The sequence below is a fragment of the Dipodomys merriami genome, unplaced genomic scaffold (genome assembly GCF_024711535.1).
Source record: "Dipodomys merriami isolate MVZ:Mamm:240054 unplaced genomic scaffold, mDipMer1.0.p SCAF_21, whole genome shotgun sequence".
Classification (NCBI taxonomy): Eukaryota; Metazoa; Chordata; class Mammalia; order Rodentia; family Heteromyidae; genus Dipodomys; species Dipodomys merriami.
The window spans coordinates 3,411,873-3,439,698 of NW_027203493.1; the positions used below are offsets into that span (position 1 = coordinate 3,411,873).

The window sequence follows — 27,826 nt, forward strand, 5'->3', positions numbered from 1 at the left end:
CAGACAAACAACACAAGCCAGGGGAGGCTGATTAGATCAGGATTTCTTTTTATTCCTTGTTGGTTTAAAATGGCTAATCAGAATAAAAAATAAAGGGCCTCTGTATAGAGGCTGGGGTCTTCCCTTACTTAGAGGTTAGAACCCAGGTACCCCCTCTACCCAGCACCATACTTAGGTGGGCTGAGGGGTAACCCCCAAGGGACAATCGGAGGGGCCTAGGCTTGCCACTCCTTCTCTCTATCCCATTTTTGGCATATGATGAAAAATATTGCTTTTTTTTTTTATTCTTCTCTCCTGGCCTTGGATTTTAAAATCATGCTAACAATGTAAGCCACAGGAAAGCTTTGAGGGGCTCACTGAAGAAGCCCACCCTAATCTTTTCCCCCCAAGAATGGAGGATTATCCAATATTACTTCTTAAACTAGGCCAAGCTCTCTTCCTGATCCCCACCACCTCCACCTGCCACAGAGCTGCAACCCCTTTCCTGGGGAAACTAGATGCCTATGAGCCTAGAAAACCAACCCTCCTCTCCAAGTGCTTCCCACATCTGATCAAGACCCCAGACTCACTGCTTCCCAGGTTTCTTCCTCAATCACTAGCACCAACAGGAGGTGCTATTTCCTTAGTTGGTTACTGGGACGAAAGAAGGAACCATGGGAAAAAAGGAAGACTTCAATGTCTCTCCCTTATTTCCTGCTGGTCTGAGGAAAAGGAAGAGCAAAATTCCCCCTCCTTTTGTGCGTGTGTGCATATGTGTGTGTGTGTGTGTGCCTGTGTATATACATACATATATCCCTCATCTATATATCCCATCCCAAGATAGATATATAATTTCTTTGATATTTATTATATACATACATATATATGTATATATATGTATATGTACACACACACACCTGGTAACGCATAAGAGGAAAAAAATAGAATCCGTAACAATAATAAAAAAAATTATTTCTGGTTTAAAAATGATCTGGTACCCTCCAGAGCGAGCAATTGCACAAATGTCCACTGAGTCTGGTCCAGGGATTAATAAGGGAAGGGAAGGTCTTAAAAGGTAATAGGGGTTGCTACCCCGGTCTCAGAGCCCCAATCTCCAACTCCCCGACCCCGTGGCATCCTCTTGGAATCGGTGGTTTAAAAATGTCCATGCAGGGGAGGGAGCCCCTTGAGGGAAGGAAGGTGGCCACCCGGGGCCCTTTGGTGTAGGAACAGAGGCATGGGGAAGGAGAGCCAAAGGCTCACACAGAAATCTCATAAGTGGTGCCTCCCACCCCTGACACCTTCTTCACTCCTCCCCTTGTGGGGCTACTCAGAGGTGGCTGGCCTGGGCCAGGGGAGGCTGAGCCTATACTCTTGGGCTGCCCATTGGATTTGCTGTAGGCGGTCTTGAGCTGTACTTCATCTCTGGTAAGAAAACAAGAGATAAGTGTCAGGAAAAAGGGCACAAAGCACAGCCAAAGAGTGTTTACAATGTGGTTACCCAAACAGTCGCTTTTGTTTTATTAACACTGAAAACCTGGCTGATGCCCTATTTCCACAATGTATTTCTAACTACTAGTAGCTCTCTCACACTTACCTTCAGGCAGATAATTCTTTAAAGGAGATAGCATTAAGGGGGAGTATTCACCTTCAGGTTAGCTGAGTAAAAATAAGTTCATGAATACCCTTTGGAGCAGGGAGTCAGTGGCTCACCCGATAATCCTAGCTAATTAGGAGGCTGAGATCTTAGGATCTCAGTTCAAAGTCAGCTTGGGCAGGAAACTGAGATTCTTATCTCCAATAAACCACTCAGAAAAACAGAAGTGGCACTGTGGCTCAAGTGGTAGAGCATTTGCCTAGAGCTAAAGAGCTGAGGGACAGTGCCCAGGCCCAGAGTTCAAGCCCCACAACCAACAACAACAAAAAAAGAAAATACCCTTTGGCCCACCACCCACAGATTATACAAGGAAAGCCCAAATACATTTTGCTGAGTGGTACCTCAAATTTTAAGTTGGCTAAGGACCAGGATGGGATCATACTTACTTGGGTGTCAGTAATGGCTGCAAGGCCACTTCCTCTGTCTCTGAGACACCAGGTGGAGCTTTTTGGCTGCTGTAAGACATCGATCGGCCCAGGTATGGGGCAGTTGGGCCTGGTTCAGGGGAGCCTAATCCGCGGCTCCTTAGCCCATCCGGTTTGCCAAAACGGGGTACAGCTGGGCGTCCCAGTGGAGTCTTGCCCAAGGGTGATCTCTTTGAATCATCTGAGGAGGAACTAGTACGAGGGGCATGGCCTGAGCCTGGTGTTGACTGAATCCCCGAGTCCCCCAAGGCTGGTTCTTCCTCACGGCCTGTGAGTGGGGGCGACTGACGTAGCAGCTTCTCTCGTTCCTGGAGGGAGGCCACAATGTGGCGTGACAGATTGTCATAACGGACTGGTGAGGGCTCTCGGTGTGCTGGGCCGGATGGCACCAAACGTGGGTGCCTCTCAGCTTCCCGCTGCTGGGCCAGCCGGGCTGACAGGAAGGGAGAAGTGTAGCCTAAAGGTGGATCTGGCTCAGGCCCTGCCTGTACTGACTCAAAATCAGGGCTGTCTGAAGGAGTGAGTAAACTGTCATAAGAGAGGCTTCCATTGCGTGTCTGGTTGGCCAGGCTTTTATAGGAGGTGGAGGTGGTACCCTCTGAACGAATGGACTGCAACTGGCCCAGCTCAAAGCCTGTACCCTGGGCTGACTTGAGACTGGATGAGCGTGAGCCGCTGGAGAGTGGATCGAAGTGAAAGCTTTTGCCAAAGGTGGGTGAACGGAAGCTCTCTGGCTCCAAGCTGGGCTCTGAGCGGTAGCTGGGATGACGGCTGCTTTCTGCAATTGAGGTTGGTTCCTTCAAGCTGTCCCCACGACTCAACTGAGGAAGTAAAGCAGATTCTTTGTTACTACAGTATTTTCAGTTTTATTTGAAAAATGAATACATAACAAAGATGACCAATATTTCTTAGCTCTACCTGCATTTAGTGCTGGCTTTTGAGCAGCTTTCTTTGATAAAGCAGATTCTTAATGGTCCCCTTGTTATAAACCCCACAGCCCAAAAGAATTAGAGCCAGCTGTAATATCAGCACTTAGGAAGTTGAGGCAAGAAGATTTCAAATTCAAGGTCAGCTTGAGCTACATTTAAAAAAAAAAAAAAAAAAAAAAGGTGCCGGGCACCAGTGGCTCACACCTGTAATCCTAGCTATTCTGGAGACTGAGATCTGAGGATTGTGATTCAAAGCCAGCCTGGGCAGGAAGTCCGTGAGACTCTTTTATCTCCAATAAACCACTAGAAAACTGGAAGTGGTGCAGTGGCTCAAGTGGTGGAGTGTTTGCTTTGAGTTGAAGAGCGCAGGAACAGCACCCAAGCCCAGAGTTCAAGCCATGATCAACAACAAAAAAAGTGCCCTGTGGCTCAAGTAGTACAGTGCTAGCCTTGAGCAAAAGAAGTTCAGGAGCAGGATCCAGGCCCGGAGTTCAAGCCCCAGGACTGAAAACAAAAAACTGTAAGTAAATCTGTAAGGTGGAATAAATAATATCTCATTTGAAGATGCAGGAAATGATGGCTAGAGAGAATAAGGCACTTGCACATCATGGTTTTAAAGTCAGATTACAATAATTAATCCTCTTATCTACTATAATATGTTCTTCCTTCTTTGATGAACACACTATCACAGAAATTCAATTCCACTAATGTCAAACTCATAAAATGCCCTTGGTTTTCTTATCTTCCCTTCTGCTTCTTCCTACGCAGCTTCTTTTTCCCAAGGGTTGACATATGTTATAACCCTACTTAGAGTACACAATACCTTGGCGCTGGAGGAATGAGGCATGGCGGCTGATGTACTGCTACTACTGTATCCTGGCCGGTATTTGTACATGGTAGGTGTGGGGGGGCTGTCCTTGCCCAAGAGGCTGCTATCTGCAGGGGGGGAAAAAAAAGGCTCAGGGGGCACTACTTTACAAGAAATTCTCTTAATCTGCCTAAAATACAGGGGAAGGATAAATCACAACAAACATACTCAGCGAAAGGAAAAGTCTGGGAAACATGAAACCATAACTACTTAAATCAGCTGAATGCCAGTGGCTCACACCTGTAATCTTAACTACTCAGAAGGCTGAGATCTGAGGATCGTGGTTCAAATCCAGCCCAGCCAGGAAGGAAAGTCTTTGAGAGTCTTATCTCCAAATTAACCACCAGAAAACTCTTAACTGGCACTGTGCTTGACCCTTGCCTTGAGCTGAAGAACTTAGGGACAGCACCCAGGCAGAGCTCAAGCCCATTACCAACAACAACAAAAAAAATCCCAAAAAACAAAAAAACCCTACTTATACAAATTTAGAGCTCAGTGTTAGCAAACTTAATGCACAAAATACTCCAGGAAATTATCGGGTCTAAGGTTAACAACTACCCCGACAAAAGTGCAATTCAATGCCAACTGCTACAAGGCACCCCTCCTCAAGTTACCCAAAAAAGCACCTGCTGGGTATTCTTGGGCAGGCCTTGCCCATCTTCTTAGACCTACCTTTTGCCTTCTAGTTCTAGGACCTCGAAGATCAATAGGGCACCTACCCTCATTAGTAGCCAGGCTGAGGTGTGTTCGCAGCCCTGTGTAACGGCTCAGGTCTGGCTTAGGAGGAGGTGGAGGTTCTGCATCTGCAGACTGGCTTTCTGTTATCTCCAGGCTTCCCTTAGACTAGATAAATGAGGGGTAAAGAGAGATCCAGACTTGAAAAACTGGGCAGTATGACAATTCAAATTATTTAACTGGCAAAGGTACTGATGAATCAATCGTATATTTCTAAACTGGCACTGGAAGACAACACTTGTGAGATAAAAGTTTCCAATAAAAGCTTAATTTCTACCACTAATTTGTTCATTACAAGCAACAACTCTGTTGAGCTTCTTTCATCTGCATCTTGTTCAGTCTGAGGAAGTCACGAGAATGTACTCTATGTCTGTGGTCACTGAACTTAAATATAATGGAGAAAAATGATCTGTGTGTAAGTCACGTGAATTAGGAAGCGCTCCTAAAAGATATAAAGTAACTGCAAGTTTCCATTTCTTTGCACGGGTGAAATTTCTCCAAGTTACCCAATTCCTCACTTTAGTTCTCCTCAGCTCTCCCTGGATGCCATTATCCATGATCTTCACAGTTATCTGCCCATCCGACACTTCTGGTCGAAGGAAAGGAGGTCTGATTACAATTGTCTTCTCTTTCTTTGGTCTTCCCAAATACCTGGTATCAAAAATGAAAAGACAAGGGCTAGGAATGTGGCTTACTGGTAGAGTGCTTGCCTAGCATGCATGATGCACAGGGTTCAATTCCCCAGTACCGCATACACAGAAAAAGCCAGAAGTGATGCTGGGACTCAAGTGGTAGAGTGCTAGCCTTGAGCAAAAGCAGCTCAGGGACAGTGCCCAGACCCTGAGTTCAAGCCCCAGGACTGGCAAAAAAAAAAAAAGGAGAAAAGACTTTAGTTAGTTCAAAACATCTACTAAAGCCCTATTATGTATGAAACATTTTTACAAATATAAGAAACAATCCTGTGGTGGGGTGTGGATGGTTCAGTGATAAACAGCACCAAAAGGAAGTTCTATCAGGCTAGTGAAAAAGTTAGCACCAAACAAATTTAATTACATGAAGATCTGTAGTAAGACTAGACTGTGATATGCATAGGTGCCCAAGGCATTCTGAAGTGTATCTCATTCATCTTCAACTCTCAAGGAGGTTAGCCATAATACATGAGGAATATCAGTTGAACTCACAGGGTCCACACCAAAGTCTGGGCATGTCTCTCACTTGCAGCACTTACTGTTCTAGAGAAACCCCTTCCTAAATGGCAGATGAAGCCCAAAGGAGATAAAAATTTAACCAAGTGTCAAAAGGGGTAGGTAGGCATACCTAGGTGCTGGAGAACTGCAGAGTACACGGCTCACATTGTTACAACAGCCATTGGTGAAGGGGTTCACACCTCCCCGGAATTTACCCGTAACCTAGAAAGAGGTAAAAAATGAAGTCACAGTTCTGTTCTGGGATCTTGACCTCCCAAAATGTAAACAAGTAGGAAATTACTGTGTATCCACTCTCAAAGCTTATACATGTAATGACTAAGAAAAAGGACTCTACAGTCAGGGTCCTCAGTTCAAATCCTAAATCTACCTCATGGGTAGCTTGTCTAGTGGCCCTAAACATCTGTTTCCTCATATAAATTGAGTAAATAGCTTTTTTTTTTTTTGGTTCAGTAGTGGGGGCTTGAACTCTGGGCCTGAAGCTACCCCTGTGCTCTTCAGCACAAGGCGAGCATTTGAGCCACAGCACCACTTCCAGTTTTCTGGAGGTTTACTGGAGATTAGAGTCTCACGGAGTTTCCTGACCGGACAGGCTTTGAACCACGATCCTCAGATCTCAGCCTCCTGAGTAGCTAGGATTACAGGCATGAGCCACTGGCGCCCGGCTTGCCTTTTTTTTTTTTTTTTTTAAAGTATTGGGGCCTGAACTTAAGGCCTTACTCTCCAGCTTAGCTTTTTCTGCTCATGGTTGGATTGTTCTACCTCCCAAGTCATTTCTCCAGCCTGGATTTTTTTGTCTGTTAATTGTCAATAAGAGTCTGGAGGACTTTTCTGCCCCTGGCAGCTTTTAACCATGATCCTCAAATCTCAGCTTCCCAAGTAGGCTAGGATTTACAGTTATGAATCATCTAATTCAGAATTTTTTGTATGTGTTTGCTGCTACTGAGACTTGAACTCAGGGTCTCAAGATACCACTTTCGGGCTGGGATGTAGCTCAGTGGCAAAGCGCTTGCCTAGCAAGTGCAACGTCCTGGGTTCGATCCCCAGTACCAAAAAAGAAAAGACAAAAAAAATACAGTTAAAAAAAACCCAAACAAAAAAAAAAAAAACCAACCCTTGCCGGGCGCTGGTGGCTCATGCCTGTAATCCTAGCTACTCAGGAGGCTGAGATCTGAGGATCGCGGTTCAAAGCCAGCCCGGGCAGGAGAGACCGTGAGACTCCTATCTCCAATAAACCACCAGAAAACCGGAAGTGGCGCTGTAGCTCAAGTGGTAGAGCGCTCGCCTTGAGCTGAAGAGCTGAAGGACAGCGCCCAGGCCCAGAGTTCAAGCCCCACGACCGACCAAAAAAAAAAAAAAAAAAAAAGATACCACTTTCTTGCTCATGGTTTACACTCTACCACTTGAACCATGCCTCCAGTCCATAAGTAGCTTTCTGAATAACAGTAAAATAATCCACAGTTCAAGTTCCTTAAATAAAATGGCACAGCATTTGCATATAATGTATGCACAGCTATCTATTCTAAATCACTCTAGAAGACTTATGCTACCTTTTCTACCTGATATAGCATGTTATATAAATATATGTATATATGCATACATTACATTTTTATATATACAGTGTACTGCTTAAGGAATAATGATGAGGAAATAAAGACCACATTTTAAGTACAGATGCAATTTTTCCCTGAGTGTATTCCACAGTTGGTTACTTAAAAATCCACAAGTACATGGCTGTGTAAGACTAAATTGGGCTGGGATGTGCCTTAGTGGTAGAGTCCTTGCCTAGCATGCATGAAGCCCTGGGTTTGATTCCTCAGTACCACATAAACAGAAAAGGCCAGAAGTGGCCCAGTGGCTCAAGGAGTAGAGTGTTAGCCTTAGGCAAAAGAAGCTAAGGGACAGTGTCCAGGCTGAGTTCAAGCCCCAAAACTGGCAAGAAAAAAAAAAAAAACCTAAATAATTAAGATTACTATTTATGGCACACACAAAAAGTCTTTTCATATTAGCAATATTGTAAATTTTTCAAGCCCTGACCCAACTCTTACTACTCCCATAACTCAGCCTAGACTGTCTTCTAGTATACAGTGTGCATTCAGTAAAGATTTGTTAAATGAGAAACAGCCTCTTTCTCATATTTTGTTTTTTCCCTTTCACTTTCCTCTTTGCCTTTCCTTGAGTCCAGGTTGGCCTCAAACTGTCAATCCTGTTTTTTTTTTTTTTACTTTTGTCGGTCGTGGGGCTTGAACTCTGGGCCTGGCCACTATCCCTCAGCTCTTCAGCTCAAGGCGAGTGCTCTACCACTTGAGCCACACGCCACTTCTGGTTTTCTAAGTGGTTTACTGGAGATAAGAGTCTCATGGACTTTCCTGCCTGGGCTGGCTTAGAACAATGATCCTCAGATCTCAGCATCCTGAGTAACTAGGATTGCACATATGAGCCACAGGTGCCTGGCCTGTCAATCCTTCTGAGTGCTGGAATTGTAGGTACCTCCCTCCATGTCTAGTTTTATCTTCTTATTTGAGGACTTAGGTATATCTCAACCCATACCACTAATCTCTGAATTATCATATAAAGTATTCATTAAGCCTCTATTTGTCAGAGCATTATGCAACACAATGATCTGAGGGCTTGAGACATGACCCTGCTCTTCAGGGGTCTCCTATCACTTCTCCCTGTACCTGTTCATTAGTTGTGCGTCCCCTGGCCACCAGCACCACATGAAATCCGGTGAGGCCAGCTACTGGGATGAAGAATAAGCCAGCCACACACATCACTGCCATTCTGATGCCAAACAGTCAAGGAGAACAAAGCAATGCTATCTTGCCTTTCCCAACCCCAAATGACCATACCCTTTTCACCTTCCCTACTACAGGACTCAGTTTTTCTTTCCTTCCCGCCTCAATCCCACACTCCAATGGCCTTAAAGGATACGTGACAGCCGTGCGGACCCCTGAGAGTTCCTCTATGTGGTAGAGGACATAAAGGAGGCCAAAGCCAAACACACCCATAATGTGGGCTGTCAGGGAAAGGAGGAAGAGGAAGAAATAACGGTAGTTTCGGCGACCAATACAGTTGTTCACCCAGGGGCAGTGATGATCAAATTCCTAGGAGCAAAAGAGACAGTATGAGAAGCTTCCTTACTCCGCAGCATTAGACCTTACTTTTAGTAATTAATGATCATGTTCATGTAGTTACAAAATTAAAAACAGGCAATAGCGTTTTTGGGGGTTTTCTTGGTCAGTCGTGGGGCTTGAACTCAGGGCTTGGGCGCTGTCCCTGCAGCTCTTCAGCTCAAGCCGAGCGCTCTACCCCTTGAGCTACAGCACCACTTCCGGTTTTCTAGTGGCTTATTGGAGAGAAGAGTCTCACGGACTTTCCTGCCTGGGATGGCTTTGAACTGTGATGCTCAGATCTCAGCCTCCTGAGTAGCTAGGATTACAGGCGTGAGCCACCAGCGCCCCGCCCAATAGCGGTTTTTGAAAAAAAAAAAAAAAACTTTCCAGAAATTGGTCAAAGATCAAGTTTTCAAAAGTTTATCCTACATAACTCAGGAACTCTAAAAAGATGAATACTGAAAGATTTCTTTACAAAACACTCACAATTTTGGAGAAATGAGCTTTTAGCAAGAAAACCAGGCAAGCAACAGCCTACAGGTGAGTGTGTATGTGCTGAGAAAAGGGCTAAAAAGACAAGGATGCAAAAGGACAACGAGGAAGGCTAAAGTCCAATTTGATTTCTGGAAGCAGGAGATAACACAAAGGCAGGACCAATAATCAAAAAAGATTAACAGAAGCCAAGTGCCAATGGGATCGGCTAGTGCCTATAATCCTAGCTAAGGAGGCTGAGATTGAGGATCCAGGTTCGAAGCCAGCCCAGTCAAGAAAGTCTATGAGACTCTTACTTTGAATTAACCAAAAGACTGAAGGTGGAGCTGTGGCTCAAAGTGGTAGAGAGTTTTTGCCTTGAGCAAAAAAGCTCAGAGCTAGTGCCTAGGCCCTGAGTTTAAGCCCAAGAACAACAACAACAACAACAAAAAAAAAAAAAGCAGATAGGAGGCTGGAAATTTAAATCTTGAGTGTTAGCAAAGCTTATATCTACTTGAGGTCAAAGTTTCCCTGCTGTAATTATAAAGTACTCATGCTCTGACCCACATATGCACTTTTTTGCTAACACCTTTCGATTGAGCTACACCATGCTGTTTCAGCAGTTCACCAGGACTGCCTTTCATCCAAGGCTGAGAATCTTTGCCAGAGATAAGAAGACTTCATGAGGTACTGGGTCTTACCTCCACACAGTTATCACAGACACTGCAGTGGGAACATCGAGGAGGACGGTAGAAACGGCAGGTGGCACACCATTTCATCCGCACTTGGATACCTTTGATCTCAACTGTTTTGTAAAGAGGAGCACGGAAATCATCTTCTTTGTCTTCATCCTCCTCAGCTAGAAAGAGGAAAAAAAATCAGTTAAACAACAACTACCCACTTAGGGGGCTGAGATCTGAGGATCAAAGCTAGCCAGGCAGGTAAAATCCATGAGACTCTTATCTCCAATTAACTGTCAACACTTTAACCAGACCCTGAGTTCAAGGTCTAGAAACAGAATGAAAACAAAACAAACAAACAAACAAAGAAAACAGAAATTATACACTCCCCTCCTCCACAAAATCATATGTCCCCAAATGGCTTCCCCTACTCTTATTAAATTCATCTAATTCATATAGAAGGAAGTATATACCACTGTATAACAACTATTATCTCTGGTTTGTGAAATTACAGGTAACCTTTTTGTTAATAGTCCCTAAATATAACACACACACACACACACACACACACACACACACACACACACACACACACACACACACACACACACACACACACCTTATTAAAATTTCTTTTTTATTGAACATAGTAACATTTCTGAAATCTGAGTATTCAGGAGGACAAGGTAGGAGATTATAAATTCAAGACCAGCCTGGCTACATAGTGAGTTTCAACCCTGCTTGGACTAATCAGTGAGACAGCATCTTAAAAAAATAAAAATAAGGGCTGGGAAGGTGGCTCAGTGGTAGAGTGCTTGCCTTGCATGCATGAAGCCCTGGGTTCAATTCCTCAGCACCACATAAGCAGAAAAAGCTGGAAGTGGCACTATAGCTTAAGTGGTAGAGCACTAGCCTTGAGCTGAAGAGCTGAGGGACAGCGCCCAGGCCCAGAGTTCAAGACCCACAACCATCCCCCCACCCCCCCCCAAAAAAAGCAACAACAACACAGCCATGTGTCAGTGGCTCATGACTATAATCCTAGCTTTTCATTAGGCTGAGATCTGAAGATGACAGTTCAGCCCAGGCAGAAAAATCCATGATACTCATTTCCAATTAATTACCATAAAAGCCAGCGGTGGAACTGCTAGTGTGCTAGCTTTGAGCAACAAAGCTAAACAACAGTGCCCAGGCCTTGCTTGAGTTCAACCCCCATTCAACTTAACTTCACAGAACTCTGAAACTGTATTTAGACAATTAACTTCCTTCTCTCATCCAAGTATTAATCAGGCCCAACCCTGCTGGGCTTCTGCCATCAGAAGAGAATGAAAACAATCAGGGCAGAGTGGCAGTAGCCTTTTTTCACTCTGGACAGCTCACTGGACAGCTCTGTCACAATGAGCTGTCATGAATAATTTCGTCCAATCTACTTCTGGAAAATCTGTAAATCTTCCCTTGACTTGAGTTTTTATCTGGTTTGATCACTACCCCCAGCCATCCAAATACTTTCTAATCTCACAGAATTATTTTTTGTAAAGCAAACTCTGATTCCCTGATTTCTACATTTGAAAACTTCTTGAAAAGGAAGTATAATCTATTTACTTGAGCATTAAATATTTAATTAATATAAATTCCATCACAATTTGGTCTGGGCTTATGTCCTGCCCCTTTTGGTCCTCCATGCATAATAACCTCCAACTCCAGAGAGTTCACCATTTCATAGCAAACTTCTGTACATGCTGCTACTTTTGTATAAAACTTCACCCTTCCACCTTCTAGTGAGTGAAGTCTTACTCTGGAAGTATTTCCTTAATTTCCCAGACCAGATACAATTGCACCCTTATTTTCTCACAAAATCTTGTTCATGCCTTCATCTAGTTACATCACGCTGTTACAACTGTCATGTCAGACTTACTTACAGTGCTTACAGTGCTGGGGATCACACCCATGACTGTGTATTCTAGACTAGCACTGAGCTCATCCTCAGCCTTGGGTTTACATAGCACCTTGCTATAAAGCTCAGGCTAGCCTGGAACTCACAATCCTCTGAGGCTCAGCCTCCTGAGGCTGAGGATTTCAGGTATGAACCACAATACTTGGATCCCCACCTGCTCTAAAGAAATTTCTGCTGAATAACTGAAAACCAAAGATTTGACCAAAAAGTAAACAAAATGACTCAAAGCTATGACATATATTCCTGAAGACCTTAACCTGATTTTTGTCATCACACTAAAAAAAGTATCCCATAATCCTAGGATTCCTAGGATCCTAACAGCCAATTGTGTTTGCCCAAATAATTTTCATTTTTGTGCTGGTCCTGGGGCCTCAACTCAAGGCTATTCCTGAGCTTTTCATGCGCAAGAGCAGCACTCTACCACTTGAGCTACAGTTCCACTTCTGGCTTTTTGGTGTTTAGTTGGAAATAGTCTAATGGATTTTCCTGCCCGGGCTAGCTTTGAACTGCCATCTCCAGTTCTAGCATTACAGGCATGAACCATCAGCATCTGGCTACCCAAATAATTCCGAACTCAGGTCCTTGTTTTCCCACTCAGCTGTTTCACAAGGTGGGCACTCTACCACCTGAAACACACCTCACCTCCAGTTCCCATTGTTTTTCGGTTGGTCATGGGGCTTGGGCACTATCCCCTAGCAGCACTCTACCATTCTGAGCCACAGCGTCATATCCAATATTCTGGTGGTTAACCAGAGATAAGAGTCTCGTAGACTTTCCTGCCTGGGCTGGCTTTGAACCATGATCCTCAGATCTCAGCCTCCTGAGTAGCTAGGATGACAGGTGTGAGCCACTGGGGCCCAGCCCCAAATAATCATTTTTCAAAGGTGTCAAAGAGCTTTCAAGAGAGTAGAGAGGGAGATCTTACCTCGAGGGAAAATCCCTGGGTCCATAAAGGTGGCCATGCTGAAGTTGGCCAACACAAAGAGGAACATAATTGCATTGTAGATGGGCACTGCAGGTGACACATACAGGCTCAGTCCTGGACACCTGTGCACACAAGAAAATGAGGATCTGTCTGTAATATACTGCACACCAGTTTTACTCACAAAACTCTGTAGACATAGACCCCAACATGTAGTTTACCTTTGTCATGCCAACTTATTACACAATTCTTCCCAAGTGGCTCAATTTCCCACAAAATGACTTTTTTTGGATCAAGGTATTGGTATCTGTTCAATATTAACCCTTTTCATCTGTCTGTGTTACTCAGATTCATTCTTCCTTTGTGGGTATTTCCATGTTTTGGAATGTGTCCTCATCTCCTTACTAACCAGACATGAGAACTAGGGACTATGTAACTGACACCAGCTACACTGCCTTTTCTGGAGCAGCCCCAGGTTCTTGGATTCCAGCCATGTCCCACTGACCTGCACACTGGCCCAAAGCTTGAGATACCACCTGCTTCTCTGACTCCCCTACTCCTTTCCAGCTGGCTTTCAATCTTATTCAACTGTCTGGAATTCTTTGCTGTGTTAAGTATTCTTGAAATTTTTACTCAACTGGAGACTTTTCAAGGTTGGGAAGTGTGTGTGAGTGTGAGAGAGAGAGAGTGAGAGAGAGAGAGGGAAAGAGAGATTGATTCCTGACTTAAACTCAGGGCCTTCTTGCCCTTCTTGCTCAAGGCTGGCACTCTACTACTACTTGAGCAACACCTGCATTTCTGGCTTTTTTTTGCTAATTAACTGGAGACAAAAGTTTCTCAGATTTTTTTCTGCTCAAGCTGCCTTCAAACTGTGATCCCCAGATATCAGCCTCCTGAGTAGCCAGGATTATAAGCATGAGAAATTTTTTTTAAACACAAATAAGCATGGTCATCAAGACAGAGAACTAAGCTGGGCATGTGGCACGTGCTGACAATTCCAGCTCTTAAAAAGCTGAGGGGAAGCCCAGCGCCGGTGGCTCACACCTGTAATCCTAGCTACTCAGGAGGCTGAGCTCTGAGGATCACAGTTCAAAGCCAGTCCAGGCAGGAAGTCCATGAGACTCTTATCTCCAATAAACCACTAGAAAACTGGAAGTGGCACTGTGGCTAAGAGGTAGCGCGCTCGCCTTGAGCTGAAGAGCACAGGGACAGCACCCAAGCCCAGAGTTCAAGCCCCACGACCCACCAAAATAAAACAAAACAACAACAACAAAAAAGCTGAGGGGCAGAAAAAAAAGCAGCAGCTGAGGAGCTGGTGGCTCATGCCTAAGGTCCTAGCTACTCAGGAGGCTGAAATCTGAGGACTTACAGTTCAAAGCCAGCCAAGCTGGAAAGTCTGTAAGACTCATCTCAATTAACCGCCAGAAAACCAGAAGTGGTGCTGTAGCTCACAGTGGTAGAGTGCTAGCTTTGTGCAAAAATGTTCAGGGACAGCACTGAGGCCCTGAGTTCAAGCCCCACAACCAAGAACACACACACACACACACACACACACACACACACACACACACACACACACACACACACACACACACACACACACACACACACACACACACACACACACACACACACACACACACACACACACACACACACACACACACACGCTGAGTGAGGCAGGATTCTGAGTTCAAGAACAGCCTAGTCTGAAAAATAATCATCTGGACACTAATGGTTCATCATCCTAGGAAGCTGAGATCTGAAGATCAATGATTCAAAGCCAGCCTGGGCAACAAAGTCCATGAGACTCTTATCTCCAATTAATCATCAAAAAGCCGAAAGTAGAGCTGTGGATCAAGTGGTAAGTTCACTAGCCTTGAGCAAAACAGTGTCCAGACCCTGAGTTCAAGCTCCAGGACTAATAAAAAACAAAAAAAAAAAAAACAGAGAGAGAAACAAAACCCTCTTACATACACATATCTAAAATGGAATGAAGGAGTGAGGGAGGAAGAAACAGAGAATATCAGATCAAAGAAGCCCTAAAATCTTATAGGAAAAATGACTGACAAAACATATCCAGTGTTCTATAATATTCAAATCAAGAGGCATGCTTTAGACAACTTTTCCTTGACTCCCCCTCCCTCAAAAAAAAAGTACTCCTGTCAAGGATTAAGCTCCAGTTAGTTAGTTCAGGATGTGAGTTCTAGTAGAAGGGCTTCTTTAGCACTTCCTTTTTTCTGCTAATTTCCTAGAAGTCTAAAGTTTCAGAACTTCTGATGTGAATCTTACTTTGTCAGTAGTATCACCTGCCCTCTTCAGTCTCAGCTCAGTAAGAACTACAAGATAGTAGTTAAATACCCTAATCTACTTTGTGGTTGAGAACTTAATCTCCAGAATCAGGACAACATCTGTCCTTGTCTTCCTTAATCTGAGCCAGTCGGAAGAAAGGAAAAGTTCATCAAAGAGAGGCAGGGGTGAGTGGAAGAAATTAGCTTGTGAATCTAGAGAACTAATCCACAGTAGTCCTGTATGCTGTCAAGAAAGATATGTCCCCACCCAAATGAAAAGCATAGCCCTAAATAGTGATCAAGGAGAGTCTGGAAGCACTGGGCCCAGTAACAAGATACAAATAAGCCAAAGATAAGAGACTAAACTTCACAAAGCATATCACAAATTTCTACAACCACCATTTTTCCAAATTCCATTCAACCATTCATTTTTTTCAATTTAATACTATGTGTGTTGCTTTTAAGATAATAAATAACTAGCCAACTCTGTGCTTCACCTGATAGGACAGTACCTAATTGGGGAACGAAGTAATGAAGCTAGAGTGGAGACGAATTTCAAATACACAACAGATCTTCCGTCATGCCTACACTAACTTCAAATAACATCTCCTCTTCGGTGAGTTCTTTGGTTCATAAAAGAGATTCCCATACCTTGCAATGGCTTGAGGTAGAATACAAAGAGTCCCTACATAGTCCCACCCCAAAGCCTGACCTCCCAGGTTCCTCAGGAGGGAGAGAGGGAGGGGGAGAAACTGAAAACCAGTCATCCAGGTCACAGCCCCTCCCTAGGACTAAGCAGTCGATTCAATTTCCGCCTGGGGAAGAAGAGAAAGGGTGACTCACTTCACTCCTACAGCTGGGAAGATAATTAGAAGGGAAAAATAAAATTAAATCCTTAGAACATGATGGTGCCATGACTTAAAATTCCTACAACCGGCCACTGTGGCTTCTTGAGCTTCTAAACAAAAGAAGCAAAGCTGCCTTCCCCCACACAAGGAATCTAAAGTAAGAATGATCTTTCTGATCCACTCTTGATTCAGTTTCATTTCTAAACAAAACTCACCCAGTATCTTGGGTATTATGCCAACCTTTTCCTGAATGATGAACTTTACCCCTACAGCCTTCTTGATAAAAACCTATCCCAGCTATGTGTGTAATCCTGGAACTTAATTCCAATACCAGCTGATAAAAATAAAGTTGATATCCCTACGATGGCAGAATCTACAAGTGACACAAATAACATTGTGAACAGTATTTGCTCCTACACTGGGGCCTACTGCTTCTAACCTTAGTACTCTAGTTGAGGAAACACTTTACCAAGGAAAGACATGTGTGAGCACAGCTTATTCATATCACATCCCATATTCTGCTTGCCTAGAAAAGACTTTCCATTGCTTTGGTGCTCTACCAGATTCCTGGTGACCACCCTAAGTGGCCTGTCTGAATCTGTTCTTTGATGGAGGGAGATGCGGCCAAGAGTTGTTGGGGCCTGTCCTCAGCCTATAGCAATAATCATAGAGCAGAACAACTTAGGGAGTGGCCTTCGCTCAGAAAGGCAACTGACTCATTGATGGGATTTCCAGACCTAAACCATCCCAAGTAGAACAGGTTCTTCTGCCCACCATTCAGTGCAGTTTCCAAGGCCAAATCAAATTGTGAAAGGGGTTTCAATATCCACATTCTCAAAATCCTGTTCCCTAGGCCTCCTTAACACTTCCAGTTACAGTTAAGTTCCTGGGAAGAAAAAGTACCCTGTCTCCATTAATGTTTCGGTTAGTATCCTTACGTAATCCACAGCAAACTGTCAGGCTTCTTACACAGCTGCACACTAGGAATATGAAAATAAAGGAGACTGTCTGAAAAGATAATAGAATTCTTTTTAAGTCAGCTGGCTTAGTACAGAGCATTTACTGGATAGAACACAAACAGATATATAAGTGTGTGTTTGTGTATATAAATGTATATATATATCACTACCACCATCAATTACCACTCATATATATCATCACCCCATCAATTATTACTCAGCTCCACTATCAACCTTAATTCTACTTCCCCTGAGGTCCCAGTGATTCAAGGACATTTAAAACAGAGGCACTAATCTCCTCAAGAATAGGTCTATACATTCCACCCATGCCAAGTATATTAGCTGAGCAGATGACTAGTGGTTTTTGTTGATGAAACAGGCTGGAATAATGCCCTATTTCCTGCCCATAGCAATCTTCATCTAGGACTGCTTTCTTCAAGATGGGAAAACATTTTCTCCCTCTATAGGTGGGTAAGTTTCTCTTAAAACACTTTTTTTTTTTTGGTGGTGCCTCTATAACCTGGACTTTCTGGCAGCTGAACGCTCTATGTAGGTAGGGCCTGGGCACTTATTCTAGATGAGAAAACCATGTGGGAAGGAAAGGAAAAAGCACTACTCAGTTAATGCCCTAGATCACAAGGCTGCTCCCACTCAAATCAGGTGCTAACACCTCTACAGCTGTGAGGGGGGAAAAAAAGAAAAGAGAGCCACTGAGGTTGCCCAACTCTAAAAAGAGCTGGAAGGGGCCAGAGGCAGAAACCGAACGCAAGCAAGATGTACCACAGCTGGAACACTGGTCACACCCATGTGGAGTTCTTTCCAGACTACTCTGATTTTTAATCCTACCCTTGAAAGGACTATTTGAGCCAGAGATCTTTTTCCTACTGGCTCCCTCAACTGTAAAAATGGACAAACTCACAGCTACAGGAAACTTTAGAAAAGATTAACTTTGTGATTTCAGACAATGTTGTCAAGAGCCCAACGAAGGTCCAGGTACCGCAGGAAGGCAAAGAGGAGACCATCATCAAGTTACTAGAGCTCCATGAAGCTTCATGTGAACCACAGCAGTTCTAATTTTTGTCTCATAGAGTTCCACATTAAGATATTATGTACAAAAGGATCAGGATGCTTAAATAAACTCCTCTAGGTCAACTTCCTCATAGAGAAGAACTAAGCTCCACAAAGATTAGTAGACTTTACCAAAATCAGTATCCCAAGGCCTAAACAGTATGACTACCCTTAGTTAGCATTATCCCTGCTGTTCACAAAGACTAAACCATGATAGAAAACCAAGATGCATGATTTTAAATATGGAGTCAGGACCTAACTGGGAAGGGTGGATTATTTTAACAGATCCTCTGTCACAGTGAGGAGGTAAATGATTCAGACAAGAGCCACACCACTCCTGCTTAGTTTTAGTACTGGACAAATTCATTGACTGAATGGGACTAGATAGAGCTCTGTGGAGAGGGTCTCAATGGCTGAATTCTCGAGAGCAGAAGATCACTATTTCTTTGACAAACAAGCCCAATTGGTAATTCTTCCGCTCACTGCTTTCCTTACTTGACAAAGAAACATGGAGGGTAAATTGTTCTAATTAGTTGTAGCCTACATGCCTCCACTAATTATGTCTGCCAACTGAAAGGGATTCTTCCTCCTACTCCTCTAGGTTCCACAGTAATTACCTGGGGTATAGACTGACTGATGTAAGAGTAGTTACTGGTAGCCTAGTGAAGAGAACAGGATAACAGAGTAGTTGCAGAGTCAAGGCCCTATATAGGAGCTGCTCTAAAAGAGCCTCTCTTTTGCCTCTCCATTTGAAACTCAAGCTTTTTATGCCTGTATGGTTTTAAATGGTATTCTCCAAGGAACTGAACCTCAAAAGGTTCCTCCCCTCCATGGGGAGAAACAGACCTTAAGAAGCTGAATGCCTCAGCCCATATACAAGCTTCAAGAGACACTTTGGTCAGATAGAAATGAGATAGGACTATCAGGGATACTGAAAATTAGGTGATACATATATGGTAAGGTAAATAGGTATTTATGACTTCACAAAGTAAACAGGTAAGACCTTAAGGAGAAAAAGCAACTTAAAAAAAAATTGATCCTGTGGAAACTAATGCCAGGAAGAACTTCAGATATAAGGCTCTTCTAAATTCCAAATAGACTCAATAAGTTTCTCCAAAATCTTTTTTCAAGGGGCTGAGAGACAATAAAATAAGGAAGCCCTCTACTGTACTGGCACCAGAGAATGAGAAAGTAGGTTAAATAGCTTCAATTATCAGCTGAGAAAATGCCTATGTCTATGTCAGAGCAACTCTTTGTGGGCAAACTGGTATAACCAGCCAAGCAGTTCACTGGTTCCAGATTAACAAATTAGGAATAAGGATTCTACATGTTCTATCTCAAGAACAGCTTGAAAGAGAGAAAACACTTCCTTGAAGATTTTAGCTTCTCCAAATACTTGGCTTTCAAAATAAAATAGATCCTCCTCAACCAATCAGGTCTAAGGGTATCAAATTGATCTAGTACATACCACTCCTGATCTAGTACCACAAGTGCTACAAGGATACTACGCCATGACTATACTTTGGTTAAATTTTTTAGTATGCATACTGGCATAATGGCAAAACCAAAACAAGTTCTGAGACTTTTTGTAACCAATGAACAAAGAATAAAATACTGAACATACTGAGCTAAAAAGGAGAAAAAAAATAATGAAGGAAGAGAAGGTAAAGAAAGAAAACCAGCAAGGCTCTCTCTAGATTCTTGAGGGATCTGGCAAGGATGCTCAGACTGCTTAGCTAGGGACCAAAAGTCTGTGACTTCTACAGTTCAGAAGAGGAAAATAGGAAGCAGAGTGATATCCATGCATTAGGTAGTGATTCATTGTTTCCTTGTTTAAAAGACAAGATTAGATAAACACCTGAAAGATGGAGGCAGGAAGATTATACGTTTGAGGACAACCTGAGCTACAGTAAGACTCTTATGTGAAAAAACAAAACAACAAAAACCTAGAGATATATCTAGTCAGCATTTTGTTGACTCAGCCAGGCAGCCCACATCTTTTAGAATGCCTTTTGGCAAGCTGACACAGTAGTGGACACACCTCTAATTCCAACACTCAGGAAGAGGAACAGGAGGACTCTTGAAGAGTTCAAGGCCAGCATGGGCTAGGCTACATAGCACGGCCTTGACTTGGAAAAAAAAAAAACCCTTTGACACTTGAAGCTCTTGGAAGCTCAGATTTACTTTCTATGTAACTGTTCCCATCTCACAATCCCAACAATTCTTATTTCAATGAGCCCAAACTTCTTTAATTTCCTACCACTTCAGTTTTCTTCCTCTTCCAGCAAAACTGTTGCTCTCAACAGTACCTCACAATTAGGTGTGAGCCTGAACCTTGTCAAGATGAACTTCCCAGATCTGACATGCTCTAGTTGTTCCAAGAGCTGTAACCAGAGTGCTAACTCAATGACACAACAGTACAAGGCTCGGAAGCTTGGAACGGGTTCATTTACAAAGTAGTAACAACAAAGATGCTTGCCAGGCAGCTGATAGGTACAATACTGGAGATGAGAGAAAGGGCAAATCATCCGTCTCCTCTTCTAGTAACAACTAGATGAACAAGGTGTTAAGATTCCAGATGAGAATGATGCAAGTCCTAGATTCTTGAAAGTGGAAAATCTTCTAATGCCAACCAGTTTATCCAGCTAGACCCACAAATAGGAAAAGTACTCCAATTCCCTTTACTATCATAAAGGGACTCTTTTAGGACTCTTCCTAAATAAAGCTGTTCTTTCCCACTTGCCTTCCCTTCTCCAGGCTTTAGCTTTTAAGAGTTCAGAGAAAAAAATTGGAACATGAAAAGTCAAATTGGTCTCAGCAGTGCGTATAGTTTATAAATCAGTTCTGAAACTCTTCAGTACTCGGTCTGCACAATCTCAGACTCAAGGTTCAGACATCCTAGGGAAGAGCCACTACTATATAAAAGACTGAAGTCCACTCTGGTTCTCCTCTCATAGAACTGATTGCTTACACTGCTTCAAACCACTCTGAAGGTTTCTCTGTTCGTCCTCCCTAGTTTAGGATCACCTAATGGAGTTGGGCAGAAAAATATGAAAACATCCATGATTCCAAAGGAAGGGAGGAAGGGGAAAGTAGAAGGTTCAACAGAGTATAATTTATAACAATGCTAAAAGGATAGGACATTCTCACTTTTTTACATGTCTCTGGTTTGGGGTTCACCTGGATCAGAAATCAAGTGTGCTCAATCACTCGGGCTTTGCAAGTAACTAGCAAAACTCACAAGAAAACAGTCCTCCCCGCCCACAGGGTGCTCCCTCAAACACACACCTCCTCCCCCCAAATACCACTACTGGGAGAAAACTCACGTAAAGGCAAAGAAGAGTGTTGTAGCTCCCACTAAAAAGATGGCGGCTGCTGAGACCGGGACATACTTGCTGGGTTTGAATCTCTTTGCAGACTCTGAGGGCATGTTGGAGCTCTGATGGGAGATCTTCCCTGCCGCATAGCCCAGACCCACAGAGGCAGAACAGACAAGAAAATGGGATGAGGGAAACAACAGAAAGGAAAGAAACTAGGGAAAACGGAGAAATTTAAATTATCACCCTTCCCCCTCCCAAATAAAACTGAAAGTCAGAAGATCTCAAATGAAGGAAAGCACATGGGAGGGGGAAAGGTGATTTCAAATGATGAAAAACCACCACCCCAGAACAAAGCAGAAGGGGAGGTTAAGAAATACAACTTGTACAGTTTAAGAATTGAAGACAAACAATAGGCTGAACACATGCAAATCGTTGCAGGTAGATAACACGGACAGTCAGACAGACCAAGATATAGCTCATGGATGAAGGCAGGTATTCAAAAGGAAAGAATATCAGGGTAGGGCAGAAAACTTCAAGCAAGGACAACTTCTTTTCTGAGGAGATACAATAGTACCTCCAACAGCTACCACACTGCCACAAAATAAGAGCTGCACCTAAAAGAGGTGTGCCCTGTGTTTCTATTTTAATCCAAGGAGGGACCTGGAGCTCCTTCTAGCTTTAAAGAGAAGCTGTTTTTACTGCAGTCCTTGCTCCTTTTAGGCAGTCTCTCACACCTTATCTTCACCAGTGCTTGTAGTCTGGCAACAGTAGTTAATTTTATTTATTTCTCTCTTGATGGCCAAGGCTGGACAACAGCTGTTCCACAGTCCAGTTGTAAATCCTTTTCTTTGAAGGAGGAGAGAAAACGGAAACAGCAAACTTGTCTGTCTTCAATCTCTTCTTCTTCTTCTCAAACCTTTTAAGGGCTCCGTTCCCTATAGAGTTCATGCAAAACTAAAGGGAAAGTTAAAATCCTTGAAGCCATGTTCTTCTCAGTAAGCAGAGTAAGATGAAAAAGTTCCACTTGATGCTTGAAAAAATTAATGTGGATAAAAAAAGCAAAGTTCCAATGATGTTCCAGCTTCCAGGTTAGTCAATATCTCTGAGCTTTTTGCTTCTCTCCTGGACTTCCTGGATGCCGAGAGTTCCACTGGATTATAGTGCTTCACCTGGAGAAAATTAAATATCTTGATCAAAGAAATTTTTCAAAGCATTTCTTAAGAAGACAAAGGCTAGCCAGGTGCAGATGGCTCATGCCTGTAATCCTAGCTACTCTGGAGGCTGAGATAGGAGGATCACAGTTCAAAGCCAGCCTGGGCAAGAAAGTCTGTGAGACTCTTATCTCCAATTAGCTACCAGAAAACCCGGAATGGGGCTGTGGCTCAAGTGGTAGAGTGCTAGCCTTGAGCTGAAGAGCTGAGGGACAGCGCCCAGGCCCAGAGTTCAAGCCCCACAACCGACGAGGGAAAAAAAAAAAAAAGATGAAGGCTGAAATTCAATCCCACAGGCTACTCTGAAAAAGTGTCTTTTGAAAGAAAAGATTATTTTTCCATTCCACTTACACATAAAGTGGAAAGACCTCTGAATATGGAGGAAAACTGATTTAAAACCCTTTACCTCTCTGAGTGCTCCTAAGATTGGAAGAAGGAAAATATGGCTTTATCTGGCCTCAAGTCATCAAAGGTCTAGTTCTCATACAGAACCCATCTTACCTGACACAAAAGAACAGCAACAAAGGCCAAGAATATATATTCTTTTCAAAAAAAGCACAGCAGTAAAGGGCAATTCTAGAGCTAGGATTTCTCGTTGGACAAAGAGAGTATTTGTTGCTACATGAAAATGTAACCTCAAAAGTAGGGCAGAAAATCTTATATCTGTCTCTTTTTCTTACTCTTTATTTAGCTATAACCCTAAGAGGCAGAAGTTAAATTTCTGGTCTCCTGGGATTATCTATAAAGGGACCTGGACAAGAAATAATCTTCTCAAAGGTAAAATGCCCTCTATGAAAAACAACAACATAGAAGTTGGTCCTTTTCTTTCCAATTCAATAGTTTTTTTAAATTTCTACAATGGCCTATTAGGAAGTAAATTGAGCCCCGCCTAACACAGTATGATTAAGAGTAACAATTATTTCTGTTGACAATAGTAGTAAAATAACACTGGCACCTTGATTTTATAAGATGCTTTTCATCTGGTGATCTCAAAGCACTTTTCTCACATTATCTGGTGACAGAGTCCCTTATCCAACTAGGTAAAATTGAAGGTTGGAGACTGCCTGAGGCATTCTTCTGAATCACCAGCAGCCAGGTTCACATGCCCCTTTGCTGACACAATCCCTTTCTACCTCATTCTCATCCACTATACCACAAACCCAATGATAGAATTTAGAATCTACAGACCAATATTTTACTTAAATTAGAACTTGAAAAGTTTGTTTTTTCTTGTGTGTGTGGCAGATCTGGAGCTTGAACTCAGTACCTGAGCACTGTTCCTGAACTTTTTCTGCTCATAACTAGCATTATACCACCTAAGCCACAGCATCACTTCTGGTTTTTGTTTTGTTTTGTTTTGTTTGGGGGGGGGTGATAATTGGAGATTAAGAGTCTCACAGACTTTCCAGCCCAGGCTGGCTTCAAACCTAGATCCTCAGATCTCAGCCTCCTGAATAGCTAGGATTCTCTGGTGCCTATGAGAACTTGAAAAGTTTTATTCCTCTCAAGCAGTCTAATATCAAAGGTAGATACTGAAAACACCAGCAAGTCCAGATAGCAAAAAATAAACATGCTCTGAAATTTATCACTTCCTCTCTCACCTGTGACATGAATACAGGCGCCTTCCTTCAAGATTCAGCATCTCTCCTTAATAGGATTTCAGAAGGCCAAACAGCAATATTAGAATGAAGTCCCAGAGATTACAAGAAATTGTTAGCATCCTAAAAAAGATAGATCCTCTTTAGTCCCTGATTCTATGGTTATATCTCAGTGTCTTATAGGAAACAAAGTTCAACTTTCTATGTTTAGACTTAAGTAACTTTTAACAAAGAGGAAGCAAAGTCTTGGTCTATAGACAGTACTATTAAATGTTTCCCTCAACCCCCAAAATTACAGAAGATGGGAACTTACACTACTTAAAGTAGTGTAATCCTGACACTACTACTGTCAGGATATCATTTTGAACCATATACTATTTTGGATTATGCTTTCAATAGGAAAAAAAAGGTACCCAGGCTAATATTGCCATACTAAGACAGTCATGGAAGGCCGTACAATGTTGGAGTACAATACTGGCATACAGAGGAGATTCGGCATCTGAGCTGTTCAGAGGACAGACATTACAAGGGACAAAAACCTAACAATTTATTGGGTATAAATACACACACAAGTGTTACTTAGCAAGAGGATGTACTGTAGATAAGACCAAAAGGGTGAGTGTGGTTCATCAGTCACACTCTGATGGACGCCTATCAGTAAAGTGTACAAGAGTGGGTAGGACTTATTTAGGCAGGGAGGAAACTACAGGATGGAAATAGAAAATACAGGAAAGGTAGTTTGAAGTCTTTAATGAGATTGTATGAGTACTTCCTTAAAGGAGTAAATAAGCATGAGCAGAACACTCTTGCTGAGATAAATTATTGTTAATAGTACAGCAAACTGGAATACATAGTAATAAAGGTGACATGGAATAGTCCACATCTAGAGTTTAGTGTAAATGACATTGTCATAAGAGATTGAGTTGCCAAAGTACATGGAAATATAGTTCTTACATATAAACATTAAGGAGGGAGGTTAATAGGTGAAAATAAGATTTGATACAGAGCAGAGGGATACTGGGATAACAGGATGGAGATGCAAATCAAGATTTAACCAGTACAAAAACTGGACACTAACCAAGTGGGGGGGGGGGGGACTGGAAAAACGTCTACAACATGGGATATACTTAACACGGACTTGATTCTACAACAACTGCTGGCAGGAACTTTACGTCACTTTCTTTAACTTCCCATTTCAGGATCTTCAGTGGGCCAAAGGAGATAAAAACACTTTCACCTCCCTGCCCGACGGACAGATTCTTCCCGTCGGTGAAATGACGGGCAGACACCCCACACAAGCTCTGCTCGTTTAAAAAAGAAAAGTACGAGGTCCTGGGCTCAGGGAGCCGGCAGCCCGGGGGGGGGGGGGGGGGGGGCCGGAGGAGGAAGCGGGTGGGGAGGAGGGAGCAGGTAAAGAGGCTGGAGCCGCCGCCGAGGGGGCCGAGGGGAAGCGGGGCTGGGGCGCGGGAGCCTCCACGCCACGGGGCAGAGGTGACCACCGCGGTGCCGGAAAGGACGGAACGGACAGCGCCGGGGCCCGGCAGGACCCATCAGGACGCCGGGAGCGGGCTGCGGCGGGTCACCCCTCGGGCCGGGGGGTCCAAGGAACGGCGGCGAGGTGCCAGGTCCCGGCCTCGGACCCGGTCAGGAGCCGGGCAGCCCGCTCCGACTCCAGGCGGCCCTTGGGTCAGCGATCTCCGCTCGCCGTCTGTCTCGGGGCCCTCGGGTCCCGCCGCCGCAGTCGGTCGGATAACCCCGGCCCCCGGGGGGGGGGCAGGGATGGGGCCTTAACCTCTTCTCCCTCCTTGGTCCCCCTTCCCTAGAGGTCACTCTCCCCTCCCACCTCAGTGTCCCAGCACTTCCGGTTCCGCAGGGGCCGGTGTCTCCGGTACTCACCCCCCCTCCGTCACCACCGCCGTCGTTGTCGTCGCCGCCGCTGCCGCCGCCGCCGCCGCCGCCGCCTCCCGGCAGTGCCGTCCGGCCTCGCAGAGGCAGCGCGCGGCCCCCGCACGCTCCACGCCCGCCCCGCTCCCGCGCGCTCCCGGCCCGCCGACGCTCGTCTTCGAGCCGGCGCGCGGCCGTTGCCTCAGTGCCGGGTCTCGGGCCCTTTCGGCAATCCCATTGGCTCGCTAGCTCGGGAGCGCGCGACGTCTCGCGCGGGGCACGTTCCTCTCATTCATGCGGCTGGCGCCGCCGCGCCCGCCCCCGCTCACACACCCATTCACCCACAACCCCCACCCCCACGCCGCTCTGGGGCGTGCGCGCGAACCCGAGCGACCGCGGCGACCTCGCGTTTTGAGTGGCTGCGGGGAGCACAGCGCCCGCCCATACGTACGCGGTGGGGAGGGGGGGAGAGGATCGCGGGAGCGCGCGCGTAAGACCGCCGGGTTTCGCAGACGACCTGGAGGAGGAGGACTGGCCAACTACGCAGGGGTCGCGAGTGAGGCAATGGCCAGGCGAGGCCTCCTGGTCTTATTTTCTATTTCTCCTATATCCGAGCAGAAACTTTTGGAAGAAGATTATACGTGTACAACCTGGGAGTACTCAGAAGCAAGCGGCTGCCTTCTCGAGTTTACGACACCCCCTCCGAATAGAGAGTGGTATGGTCCAGACTGACTTCTAACCTAACCAATCAACGCCAGGTCTCCTCGTCTTCCTGCTTCGTCCCTTCAAGCGCTGACCAATAGTGTGGGAGTAAATTGGCTTCCCTCCGCCCCCTTTTTTCTTTTTCTTTTTTAATGGCTAAAACTTTATTTAAAATAGTTTTGCTGGAGAAGTCTTCAGACGGGCAAGTTCCCTGGTCCCACCGAATCCCTGGGTGATGGAGTAGTCTGAGATCGGCCACTACAGGGAGGGGGCGCCGGCCTAGAAGAGCCGGTGTGTAGAGCAGAGGTCCTGCCCGGGGCTGGTGAGGAAAACGAAAAAGGAGGGCCCTGGAGCCGCAGCGCCAGCCTCGAGATCTCCCTGCAATCCGAGATGAGTGGCGGTCCCCTGCTACACCAGAATGGCCGCCCGCCTCCCTGACCTCCTCCCCTTGGCGGAATACCGGCTGCCAAGGTCTACTGGAATAGCTCCTGTCCCTGGCGAGCTGCTAGCGCTCCCTAGATCGCAGCCATCCATTTCGCCCTCATTAGCCCAAGACTGCTGTGAACCCTGCAGCAGAACCACTTTCTCTCCTTTTTCAGCTCCTGGTCATTTCTCTTTTGAAAGCAGCCCTCTTACATAAGTAATCCTTAAAAAAAAAAAAAAAAAGCGGCCTACCAGCTACTTCAGAAGTCCGAGGCCCCTCATGGCCTGAACCCTGTATTCTCACGTCTGGTTTCAAATGCTGATGGCTTAACTAGTGCTGATACTTTAGCAAAAACAAAAACAAACAAAAAAAATTTTCCTTCTGTGTTCTATGGTCTAGTCTGGCTCCTTCTCCGAAATGTTCTATATTAACAGTTCTACTTCATTCTTGCTACCAACTTCAATCCACCGTGGACTGCAACATATTTTTTTCTTTTTTTAAACTTTGAGATCAGATGAAGTATAGATTTGAGATAGGATAATTTCTGTAGTTTTTTCTACTTGGAAGTCATGTTTCCTACATG

At 44.4% G+C, this 27,826-nt stretch overlaps 1 protein-coding gene across 3 annotated transcripts; it reads right to left on the reverse strand.

Annotated features, from left to right (window-relative positions):
• Nucleotides 1-31: 31 nt before the first annotated feature.
• Nucleotides 32-26,228, reverse strand: Zdhhc5 (zinc finger DHHC-type palmitoyltransferase 5). 3 transcript variants are annotated; one of them, XM_070032285.1, is made up of 13 exons: nt 26,130-26,228; nt 24,237-24,356; nt 21,431-22,593; nt 12,942-13,063; nt 10,087-10,244; nt 8,733-8,905; nt 8,480-8,582; nt 5,911-6,002; nt 5,112-5,244; nt 4,578-4,701; nt 3,814-3,926; nt 2,023-2,882; nt 32-1,404 (listed from the first exon to the last, which is right to left on the reverse strand). In XM_070032285.1, the coding sequence occupies exons 3-13, from the start codon at nt 21,532-21,534 to the stop codon at nt 1,239-1,241; spliced, it is 2,148 nt and encodes a 715-aa protein (XP_069888386.1). In that variant the 5' UTR covers nt 21,535-22,593; nt 24,237-24,356; nt 26,130-26,228; the 3' UTR covers nt 32-1,238. The 3 variants fall into 3 exon arrangements, with proteins under 3 accessions (XP_069888386.1, XP_069888387.1, XP_069888388.1); XM_070032286.1 differs by lacking the exon at nt 26,130-26,228 and adding an exon at nt 25,372-25,514; XM_070032287.1 differs by lacking the exon at nt 24,237-24,356 and having other exon boundaries at nt 26,130-26,221.
• Between the last annotated feature and the right edge of the window lie 1,598 nt (nt 26,229-27,826).

Excerpts from the sequence above, each read along its gene's own strand:
- Zdhhc5 (XM_070032285.1), bottom strand. The coding sequence starts at position 21,534 with ATGCCCTCAGAGTCTGCAAAGAGATTCAAACCCAGCAAGTATGTCCCG. Across the intron at positions 8,906-10,086 it reads TCTGTGATAACTGTGTGGAG|GAATTTGATCATCACTGCCC; the intron begins GTAAGACCCAGT and ends TTTTGCTCCTAG. Across the intron at positions 2,883-3,813 it reads CTCATTCCTCCAGCGCCAAG|TTGAGTCGTGGGGACAGCTT; the intron begins GTATTGTGTACT and ends TTACTTCCTCAG.